General features: G+C 37.7%; 1 protein-coding gene across 2 annotated transcripts in view; it reads right to left on the reverse strand.

Annotated features, from left to right (window-relative positions):
- Nucleotides 1–12171, reverse strand: part of LOC136266939 (uncharacterized) — a 46222-nt gene that overhangs the window by 2521 nt on the left and 31530 nt on the right. For both annotated transcript variants that reach the window (XM_066061982.1, XM_066061981.1), the window contains 10 exons: nucleotides 6778–6929; nucleotides 6670–6728; nucleotides 2983–3269; nucleotides 2763–2933; nucleotides 2539–2712; nucleotides 2315–2488; nucleotides 2082–2267; nucleotides 1147–1320; nucleotides 479–652; nucleotides 18–194 (listed from right to left, as the gene is read on the reverse strand). In XM_066061982.1, the coding sequence (XP_065918054.1) occupies nucleotides 18–194; nucleotides 479–652; nucleotides 1147–1320; nucleotides 2082–2267; nucleotides 2315–2488; nucleotides 2539–2712; nucleotides 2763–2933; nucleotides 2983–3269; nucleotides 6670–6728; nucleotides 6778–6929 (1728 nt within the window). The remainder of the gene's footprint in view (nucleotides 1–17; nucleotides 195–478; nucleotides 653–1146; nucleotides 1321–2081; nucleotides 2268–2314; nucleotides 2489–2538; nucleotides 2713–2762; nucleotides 2934–2982; nucleotides 3270–6669; nucleotides 6729–6777; nucleotides 6930–12171) is intronic.

The following is a 12171-nucleotide window of genomic DNA, read 5'->3' on the forward strand; positions in this document are numbered from 1 at the left end:
GAAACTTCATTACTTACGATCACATGTGGGTACTGAATTAGACCATGTGCCATCATCACGACATCTTCTTTGACGGGGACCATTACGTTCATACCCTTCATTACATCTGAATCTGGCAATGCTGTCAACATAATTTTCATTAGTAGTGGTAGTCATCCCATTTGCAGGAACACCTGGATCTCCACATGTTATCCCTGTAAATATCAACATATTATTAGCTATCGCTGAGCTAAAAATTTACACAGAAAATGACTTTTTCTTACTAAAATGAAACTCAAAGTGTATCATATTTAGGAGTTCAAAGAATACAATAGTTAATAACTACTACTAATCAACTAGTATTTGATAACCAGTAATTTGCTAAAGCTCTATTGTAATTTTATCTTATACAACGGAAATTCTATTTTAGTAGCAATGATGAAAGTTTCTTTTGATCATATCGTAGCAAGCAAATTATTGTGATTACTTAACTACTTACGTTCACAGTCTGGTACATTTCCAGACCATACTCCAGATGACTGGCAAGTCCGTTGACTATTGCCAACAAGTTGGAACCCATCATCACACTGATAGTCTACAACATCTTCAAAGAATGTTGAATCAAAGATAGCAGTTCCATTTTCAGGTTCACCAGGATCCCCACAATTGACTCCTATAAAGTACAATATATGGAATAGCTAAATGAAAGCAACATGTTTACTTAAGTATTTAAATACCATTAGGAATTAATCATAGTAAAATGGTGAAGACTAAATTTGTAATGTCTACACATTTATATGGCTTAAAACTTAGTATTGAGTTTATGAATTCATGTATGTACAGGCACATCTTGATCCTCCTATATACTACCAAGTAAATTTTCAAAATCTATTATGCATGCATACAAACAACACTGGCACAGAGAAAGAAATTATCCTTTGTGCCAGTAAAATAATCACAATAGCATAAATTTAGCTCGTAAGTGAGGCATTAGAGCAAGTAACTCATAAGAATCATTAATTTTAAAGGAAATGATTTTGCTAAACTGATAGTGTCAGATTGTGATAATGGATATTTGAGGCATGTATGTGTGTACAAGCTTGTCATTGCATGTCCACAGTATACACTTATATCCAATATGAAACCTAGTACTGTTAACATTCTTACGTCGACACTCAGGAACTGTTCCTGTCCAGAGCCCAGACATCTGGCAAGTTCGTTGAGTAACACCAAAAAGTTCAAACCCAGGGTTACACTCATAAGTTGCAATATCATCAACATAAGTGGTAGTGAAAATGACATCTCCATCGCTGGGTGCACCAGGATCCCCACAGTCAATTCCTGTAACACATTATATAATAAATCACTAAGGGGATCACAGCATCAACAGCACTGAAGTAAAACATTTACCTGCACCTGAACTTGCACAATCGTTGTTTTACTTAGCCATATACAGTAGCTTGTTAGATAGCATTTAACACAAACTACAGATAGGACTGAAGTAGGAAGGGACTTTGCAGATTCAAGCACACATAATGATCTGGTTCCTACTGCATTATTTTACAGTGGCAACAATGCATATGCTAACATATTTAATATATTAACAAAACATTAATTTTGTAGGACATCTTACATATTTAATATATTAACAAAACATTAATTTTGTAGGACATCTTAGCATGAAGACACATCAATCTTGTTGTTTCAGTATCAGAATCTAGTACCATTCTACCCAATTATAAAGCTAAAAGGCAAAGAAAATACATGATTTGTTTCTGACGGTACTTGTAGTGTACACGAGATCAGAAAAGGAATGAATGGTTAGTCCACAACATCTGTCACATGAAGAGGGAAGTTTGAAAGTTTCAATTGTAGGCAACAATATGAAATGCAAGAGAGAGTTGTGTGCTATTGAGGGCATCAGTCAGTCAATCAGTTAGTCACCAAGTAAAGCATTCATTGCCAGAATTACTGCAGAAGTTAATTCATTGTGATAGACATTTGTTACTGATATTTAGTGGTAAATTTTACTGTCACATACTTGTGTCTTCAATCATAATGGGTATCATTGATTACATTGCTTAACTGATTATATTGCTTACTTTGACATTCAGGGACTGCTCCACTCCATGCAGCAGAAGATGTGCCAGAGAGTTCACAGGTTCGTCGGCTATCACCAACAAGTCTGAAGCCATCATCACATTCATAGTCTACAATATCTCCAACAAACGTAGAATCAAAAAGAGCAGTTCCGTTTTCAGGTTCACCAGGGTCTCCACAATCAATTCCTATAATTCAAAATGGAATCAATATGTACTGTGTACATTACACTCACGTTGACATTGAGGAACTGTTCCATTCCATAATCCAGATACCTGGCAAGTTCTTCGACTAACACCAACAAGTCGGAACCCAGAGTCGCACTCATAATCTGCAAAATCTCCAACAAATGTAGAATCAAATAGGACATTTCCATTTATGGGTTCACCAGGATCCCCACAATCAATTCCTAGATGGTTATTATTCTGGTTGTTTATTTCATGGTATTATAATGCTTACGTCGACATTCAGGCACAGCTCCTGTCCATAAGCCAGATGACTGGCAAGTTCGTCGTTCATTACCAATACGTTCGAACCCATCATCACATTCATAATCTGCAAAATCTCCAACAAATGTAGAATTAAATAGGACATTTCCATTACTGGGTTCACCAGGATCCCCACAATCAATTCCTATGTAAGTAGACTACATGTACAGTATGTTATACTATACAAGTACTCACTAATACATGTTGGTACAGTTCCAGACCAAGTTGCAGTAGACTGACATTGTCGTTGATTATTGCCATCAAGTCTGAATCCAAAGTTACAACTGTAATTTGCAACACTTCCTTCCGAAGTACTGTCAAACATCACATCTCCATTTACAGGAGCAGGTGGACTACCACAGTCAACTAGAATATGAAATTTACTATTTAACTGCATTCAATTATTTTCACTTACATCGTTCAGGACAAAATGCATTCGATGTTGGTATACACACCAGTGATTCAGAAAAATTTCTTCTGCTCTCTCCATGATGCTCTATCTGTCTAGTTGCAACATCTACACTTCCTCCCCATGCAAACAAAAAGAAAATGCAATTGCTTAATGAAAAGTCTTCTGTAAGATCTCCTGTATCTCTTAGACGAGAAAATCTCACTGTCATAACACCATCTTCAAATGAAGCAAATGCATTGTCGATATTCTGTATTGTATCAACACGTGGTTGACTTCTAGCAAAAGCATATCTAAACAAGACATTATACAAACACTCATCTATAGCAAAACGCCAAATCATTATCATGTATGAGCAAGATGTAAAATAGAGAAGACTAGACAATGTCTATATTGTTAACCAATACGACTAGCTCAAATAGACCCATTACTTTTATGACATGCTATAATACATAATACCGTAATTCACTTTATTTTCATGGAAAAAAATTTCATGATAAAAATTTTTGAGTAAAAATATTTTCGTATGATTTATATAAATGACTGCTCTATTAGAGTACTTTGATCTTGCATAAAAATTTTCGTGCAAGAAATTTTGGTACAAATTTTGCAAACAAAAATTATTTTACAACAAAAAAAGAGCAAATTACGGTACTCGTACAACTGTCTATTAGAATAGCATACGTGGTTGTTGTATTAGGGTGACTACTTTATTAAAGTATCACTATTTAGCTGCAGATCTTGACTGGGTCTCTCTGATGGAGGCATCCCACATGAACCATGCATTAAGAGGCATGGTCACCATGTTCTGTTTTCTGTAGTAAAACTAACCATCAGGCATATACCATTTCTTTTACTTATGTAAAAATCCTGATTTTCCACAATTTTACAGAATTGTTATAGCTTATGTAGAAAAGCAGATACACAATATTAAACCAACATGTGTATTTTCAGGCTATAAGACTGGTTTTAACAGACTAGATCGCAAATATGAATGACCTAGTTGTTACGAAATGGTGTGTTGTTTGTGTCCATGTACAGTATACTGTATGCCAAGGCCGGCTCAGCAGGGTGGGCCAGGTGGGCCATGGCCCACCCAATAATTCCTGCCTCAATATTTTAACCATATAAACCATAACCATAGCAAACCAGTTTAATTATGCTGGAGCCTGGTTTCCAATCGTCGCTGAAGCGGCTGGCCATGTTTCTCCTTGTAACAGCTGCTGTTGACATTGTTTGTTATAGCTGTAGACCAGTTGTTGTAGGAGGCCGTTCACGATTGTTATCTCACACCATGGACCTGGTAAAGTAACGCCCCTGGCCTTTATTTAGGACAGGCGTTTATGGCATTATTCAGGCGTTTAATTAGGGCCTCAACATACATGACAACACGTGTCGTCATTGAAACTGGACAAGATTCATGGTTACTGAGTTTAGCTTCCTTCATTATGATGATAAAGAACTGTTTGCCACACTTGCCACAGGTAGAGGAAAATGCATAGCCCATAAGTTATACAACAAGGTTTTTGTAGCTAAGTTTAATATTAACTGGTTGATTTACCAACATTGCATTGCCGGCAGCTTTCAATAAAATGGAAAGATGGACTGGCAATAATTTTAAGCTGGATACTAGCTAGCTATAAGAATACTGATTACGTTTAAACAAATTTTCTGTTGAAATTATCATAATTTTCATTCTCAAGCATCTAAATTTGAAAAAATTTCCTGAGGGGCATGCCCCCAGACCCCCCTAGAGGGCTAAATGCTTTGCATTTTGCAAATGCAGTGTGCAGTGACTTTTACACCTGTCAACAATATAACAGTTTGGCCCACCCAATGTTAAAAAAGTGAGCCGGCCCTGCTGTATGCCTATTATGTAGTAGCATAAGTGCTTCAAATAAAATTTGTGGTGTCTATATACGAAAGGTGTCAAATATTAAAATTTTGTACTTTGGTATATATAGCTTTGAAGAAGATGATGATAAGTACTGTAGATGGAAGGTAAAAGAGCAAAACCCCACAAAGGAACGTGCTAGATGTGAGTTTATATTAGTGTTGCATAAAGTGGAGGCTTTAGACTTTCAACTGTGATCTGGCAGGCAGACCAAAAATCAAATTAGGTATATAATTTTTTTAAATTTAATACTGTTGCTTTTTGTAAGTAATTTAGATTCACTTAGACTCTTTGCAAAGTTACATAAATAATTATTTCTATGGTGATTTTTAATGGCAACATTTGAGGGCTTAGGGATATCCCTACTATACAGCATTGTTATACTGCATTAGTAGCATGGCTGCTTGGCCTATTGGATATTGGCTTATCACCTATACAACCAGTAACACCAGTGTATTGAGTGACTTCAAATGGTATTTTCAGATAAAGTTACCTACCTTAAAATCATTACAATGAAAAATTAGAAATTCTCAACTGGATTAGGGATCAAAGAAAAAAGCAGTGAAACAAGGGAATAGCTAAAAAGTTGTGAAATAAGAGGGGTTGTCTATACCTGCAGATATGGTGTTTAAAAAAACAGGCAGTATGTTTTCAATATCACAGTTTACTACCATTACCAGTATATCGGCCAGCACTAGAATCCATTGATTAAAAGCAATGAAACAAAATACAGTATATGAATGATGGTAGCTAGCTATTACCACATGGATACTGTATATCAATGGTAGCTATACAGCTATTACAACATAGTTATAATGTAAAAGCTCATTCACATCTCTTGTTTCACTACTTTTTATTGCTGGAGCCCTGCTTCATTATTAAATTAGTAACTTTTGATTGTTAATTTTTTCTGTTATAGCATACGTAGCAATGATTATGACTGCTCCTTTATTAGAATATCTTGACTTCCCTGCTTATCTTGTGTGAGTTATACAGTAGATTAAGGGTCGTGGTTGTCATGTCTTGTTTTCACAAAAACTGCAGCTGATTACAGCTAGATCATTAAGGTGGCTCAGTACAGTTTCCACATGAGTTCACCATGAAATTTGCAGGGACTGAAACAAGTAAGGTATCACCATCACGCACCTAGCTTGTACAAAGTTAAATTGAAGCATTTTGTTCTCCTTTACAATAAACAGGAACTCTCTAGAAAACATGTAGCATGACTTCCAAGTTTATTTCTTCAGAGCAAACTCTTCCTTCATGCTTGGCACAATAGTACATGGATTTGTGGATTATTTACCATTGTACAGAGCTACTTCTCTTTATCAGGTCTTTAGTTCACACATTAATTTTACAGCTTTTTAAAAAAATTATTATTAACAGGTGGAGGCGAGTAAAAATATCAGCTTCTATAATAACTAGATGGATACGGTACTGCTCAAACGTAACGTCGCACTTGCTCGCACCGCTCGATTGCGAGTGTCACTAATTAAAGGGTGTGGCACCCGTTTCCTTTGTAAGTATTAATCCCATTTCGTATGGGATGGATACTCAAGAAGGAAATGGGTGCCACGCCCTTTAATTAGCGAGTTTTTTTAATCACTTGCAATCAAGTGGTGTGAGTGAGTACGACGTTACATTTGAGCGGTACGGTAGGATGTATCAATTCACTGGACTAGCCATGAAATTCCAGTTTTTTTACAATTGCTACTCCACCTATGATGTTTATTTTACAACTATAATACACAACTTTATACATATAATTACAATTGCTTGCACAACAGGCAACCACATACCTGTCCTCCACAAAAAAGTCTGAATCAGATGCTGCTCCAACTACTACATCAGACACAGGCTAAATGTTAAAGGAGTAGCGAATAGTACATTAAAACTAATTTATTTACCATCTTTTGATCATGTGAAAAGCCAATTCCCACCCAACTTTGTCCTAAACCAGTTAACTCAAATTCAACTCTTTCATTTCGTGCCCTCCATGTAGCAGTGTAGTTGCTTGATCCATCGGGTGCACTCAGGTCCTTTCTGCCAGAGCAGGTTGCTGCAGAATAACACAATTGAAATATGTGCATCATAGAGTGTTGCAGTATTTAATAGTAAGGATCATGAAAGTTCAAAGTTTACATTGTACTTCCTGCCAAAAATGCTATTTTAGGGGTGGATCCAGACTTTTCAAAAGAAGGGTTCTACAATGGAGCATAGTAATTGCAACTTTAGTCTGGCTACCTAGCAGTAATAGTCCGTAGCAAATAATTACTCTCTAGCAATATATCTCACTGTTAAAATCTTACCATTTTGGCCTTTGGATATGCAACTGAAGTCTTATTAAGAAGTAACTACAATAACTTGAAAACATAATAATTTTTAGAAGCGCCTATTGTGTAGGTAGCAATTCAAGTAATTTGCAGTATGGAAAAATAAAAAAGGAGTGTTTGTCACTGTAATGAGTATCTAATCAAAAACAGCCAAGCTGTAAAAAAAGGAGTGCGGCCCTTGAAAAGGCTATGGTGAAAAAAGATGTGAAATCCAAGGTGGCGGCCAAGAAATGGCTGTGATGGTAGGTTAATGGTAAAAATTTTAATAACGACAATTCAGGTGAATTTGGTGCCGCTTGGTCAATTGGCACAAAATTCACCTGAATTGTCGTTATTAAAATTTTTACCATTAACCTACCATCACAGCCATTTCTTGGCCGCCACCTTGGATTTCACATCTTTTTTCACCATAGCCTTTTCAAGGGCCGCACTCCTTTTTTTACAGCTTGGCTGTTTTTGATTAGATTTCACTTCTTTTTGTATTTGTATACCCCAAAGCCGGCCTATGGCCAGCTTTGGGGCTTTTTAACCTATATATTTTTCTTTACCACAGGAAAAAGAAAAAGATGAAGCAGATTTTATAAATACTTTAACTCATTCTGATTTTATCAGTAAATGTACAAATTATATATATAATGCATATATCAAGAGTTCATAATATAAAAAGAGAGCATATATTTATTACATGTCAATTAATCCCCACAGGATAATTTGCAGCTGATCTCTCAACTGGGTGACTTAAAATGTAGCTGAACACTCTACAGGGTGATCTACTTGTACGTAGATGAACTCTTTACAGGATTCTCTCTAACGGGTGACTTGACTCTAGCTGAACTCTCTACATGGTTATCTGTTTGTAGTTGAATTCTCCACAGGGTGATTTGTTTGCAGCTGAGCTCTCTACAAGGTAACTTCTTCTAGCTGATCTGTCTACAGGGTGACTTGTTTCTAGCTGGTCTCTCTACAGGGCGATTTGTTTGTAGCTGAATTCTCTACAGGGTGATGTGTTTGCAGCTGAACTCTCTACATGGTGGTTGCTTTGTAGCTGAACTCTCTGAAAGGTGACTTCTTCTAGCTGAACTCTCTACAGGATGATCTTTTCATAGCTGAACTCTCTACAGGATGATTTGTTTGCAGCTGAACTCTCTGCATGGTGATTTCTTTGTAGCTGAACTCTCTACAGGGTGATTTGTTTGTAGCTGAACTCCCTACAAGGTAACTTCTTCTAGCTGATCTTTCTACAGGGCGATTTGTTTGTAGCTGAGTTCTCTACAGGGTGATTTGTTTGCAGCTGAATTCTCTACATGGTGGTTTCTTTATAGCTGAACTCTCTACAAGGTGACTTCTTCTAGCTGATCTCTCTACAGGGTGGTTTGTTTGTAGCTGAACTCTCTACAGGTGATTTGTTTGTAGCTGAACTCTCTACAAGGTGATACTTCTAGGTGATCTCTCTACAGGATGACTTGTTTCTAACTGAACTCTCAACAGGGTGATCTGTTCATAGCTGAACTATCTACTGGGTGATTTGTTTGCAGCTGAACTCTCTACATGGTGGTTTCTTTGTAGCTGAACTCTCTACAAGGTAATTTCTTCTAGCTGAACTCTCTACATGTAGGGTGACTTGTTTCTAGCTGATCTCTCTACAGGGTGATTTATATGTAGCTGAACTCTCTACAAGGTAACTTCTTCTAGCTGATCTTTCTACAGGGTGATTTGTTTGTAGCTGAGTTCTCTACAGGGTGATTTGTTTGCAGCTGAATTCTCTACATGGTGGTTTCTTTATAGCTGAACTCTCTACAAGGTGACTTCTTCTAGCTGATCTCTCTACAGGGTGGTTTGTTTGTAGCTGAACTCTCTACAGGTGATTTGTTTGTAGCTGAACTCTCTACAAGGTGATACTTCTAGGTGATCTCTCTACAGGATGACTTGTTTCTAACTGAACTCTCAACAGGGTGATCTGTTCATAGCTGAACTATCTACTGGGTGATTTGTTTGCAGCTGAACTCTCTACATGGTGGTTTCTTTGTAGCTGAACTCTCTACAAGGTAATTTCTTCTAGCTGAACTCTCTACATGTAGGGTGACTTGTTTCTAGCTGATCTCTCTACAGGGTGATTTATATGTAGCTGAACTCTCTACAAGGTAACTTCTTCTAGCTGATCTTTCTACAGGGTGATTTGTTTGTAGCTGAATTCTCTACATGGTGGTTTCTTTGTAGCTGAACTCTCTACAAGGTGACTTCTTCTAGCTGAACTCTCTACAGGGTGATTTGGTTGCAGCTGAACTCTCTACATGGTGGTTTCTTTGTAGCTGAACTCTCTACAAGGTGACTTCTTCTAGCTGAACTCTCTACAGAGTGATTGATTTGTTTGTAGCTGAACTCTACTGGGTGATCTGTTCGTAGCTGAATTCCCTACAAGGTAACTTCTTCTAGCTGATTTTTCTACCGGGCGATTTGTTTGTAGCTGAGTTCTCTACAGGGTGATTTGTTTGCAGCTGAACTCTCTACATGGTAGTTTCTTTGTAGCTGAACTCTCTACAAGGTGACTTCTTCTAGCTGATTTCTTTACAGGGTGATTTGTTTGTATCTGAACTCAGCTGAACTTTCTACAAGGTGATACTTCTAGCTGATCTCTCTACAGGATGACTTGTTTCTAACTGAACTCTCAACAGGGTGATCTGTTCATAGCTGAACTTTCTACCGGGTGATTTGTTTGCAGCTTAACTCTCTACATGGTGGTTTCTTTGTAGCTGAACTCTCTACAAGGTAACTTCTTCTAGCTGATCTTTCTACAGGGTGATTTGTTTGTAGCTGAATTCTCTACATGGTGGTTTCTTTGTAGCTGAACTCTCTACAAGGTGACTTCTTCTAGCTGAACTCTCTACAGGGTGATTTGTTTGCAGCTGAACTCTCTACATGGTGGTTTCTTTGTAGCTGAACTCTCTACAAGGTGACTTCTTCTAGCTGAACTCTCTACAGAGTGATTGATTTTTTTGCAGCTGAACTCTCTACATGGTGGTAGCTTTGTAGCTGAACTCTCTAAAAGGTGACTCCTTCTAGCTGAACTCTCTACAGGGTGATCTTTTCATAGCTGAACTCTCTACAGGATGATTTGTTTGCAGCTGAATTCTCTACATGAAGATTTCTTTGTAGCTGAACTCTCTACAGGTTGATTTGTTTCTAGCTGAACTCTCTGCAGGTGATTTGCTTGCAGCTGAACTCTCTACAAGGTAACTTCTTCTAGCTGATCTATCTACAGGGTGATTTGTTTGTAGCTGAGTTCTCTACAGGGTATTTGTTTGCAGCTGGACTCTCTACATGGTAGTTTCTTTGTAGCTGAACTTTCTACAATGTGACTTCTTCTAGCCGAACTCTCTACAGGGTGACTTGTTTCTAGCTGATCCCTCTACAGGGTGACTTGTTTCTAGCTGAACTCTCTGCAGGTGATTTGCTTGCAGCTGAACTCTCTACAAGGTAACTTCTTCTAGCTGATCTTTCTACAGGGTCATTTGTTTGTAGCTGAATTCTCTACAGGGTGATTTATTTGCAGCTGAACTCTCTACAAGGTGACTTCTTCTAGCTGAACTCTTTACAGAGTGATTGATTTTTTGCAGCTGAACTATCTACATGGTGGTTTCTTTGTAGCTGAACTCTCTACAAGGTAACTTCTTCCAGCTGATCTTTTTACAGGGCATGTTTGTTTGTTTGTAGCTGAGTTCTCTACAGGGTGATTTGTTTGCAGCTGAACTCTCTACATGATGGTTTCTTTGTAGCTGAACTCTCTACAAGGTGACTTCTAGCTGATACAGGGTGAATTGTTTCTAGATAAATTCTCTACAGGGTGACTTGCATGTAGCTGAATTGTCTGTCATATTAACTGTTTGTAGCTGAATTCCGTACAGAATATCCTGCAATGTAATATAATTCTGTAATGGAGTAAGTTATAAACGTAGCTGAATGCTCTATTAGGGTGACTGTTCTATTAGAGTATCTCGATCTCGCATTTGCTACACGTAGTTGCCTTTCGAATCATAACTCAGTGGTTTGTAATCCGATTCTTCTGTACTACTGCAAGGACTTTCTATGATGATTATTCCAGCTACACACTGATTTTCAGCTCATTGCTCTAAGCGGTTTGCCTGGTAGATGTGAAAACTAATAGTTTTTTTAATCAAAAAAATCGATCGCGTAATTTTGACACAGGTTGGGTTTTGTGTCATATCTCCATGGTCTTTATCTCAATTCCTTTCAAACCACAAAAAGGCACTCCTACGATAGTTACTCCATCTACATATAAATTTTCAACTCATTCCTCCAAGGGGTTTACCCTGTAGGCGTGACAGACCTTCGACCTTATTTTACGCACATAATCGGTCATAACTCCGTGTATGTTCATCGGATTCCTACCAAAGTTGGTACTGAGATCCACCTTAATGAGCCCTTCAAGTGTGCCAAATTTCAGCCCTATCCGAGTACGCATTCGTGTTTTATGTAAATATTTTAATAACGACAATTCAGGTGAATTTGGTGCAGCTTGGTCTTGGCACAAAATTCACCTGAATTGTCATTATTAAAATTTTTACCATTAACCCACCATCACAGCCATTTCTTGGCCGCCACCTTGGATTTCACATCTTTTTTCACCATAGCCTGTCTGAGGGCCACACTTTTTTTACAGCTTGGCTGTTTTGGATTAGATTTCACTTCTTTTTGTATTTGTATACCCCAAAGCCGGCCTATGGCCAGCTTTAGGACTTTTTTTAACCTATCATTTTTTCTTTACCACAGGAAGAAGAAAAGATGAAGCAGGGTGATTTCTTTGTAGCTGACCTCTCTACAAGGTTATCCTTCTAGCTGATCTCTCTACCGGATGACTTGTTTGTAGCTGAACTCTCTACAGGGTGGTTTGTTTGTAGCTGAATTTTCTACAAAGCGATTTGTTTGCAGCTGAACTCTCTACATGGTAGT

This window comes from Dysidea avara, chromosome 9 (assembly GCF_963678975.1).
Source record: "Dysidea avara chromosome 9, odDysAvar1.4, whole genome shotgun sequence".
Taxonomy (NCBI): domain Eukaryota; kingdom Metazoa; phylum Porifera; class Demospongiae; order Dictyoceratida; family Dysideidae; genus Dysidea; species Dysidea avara.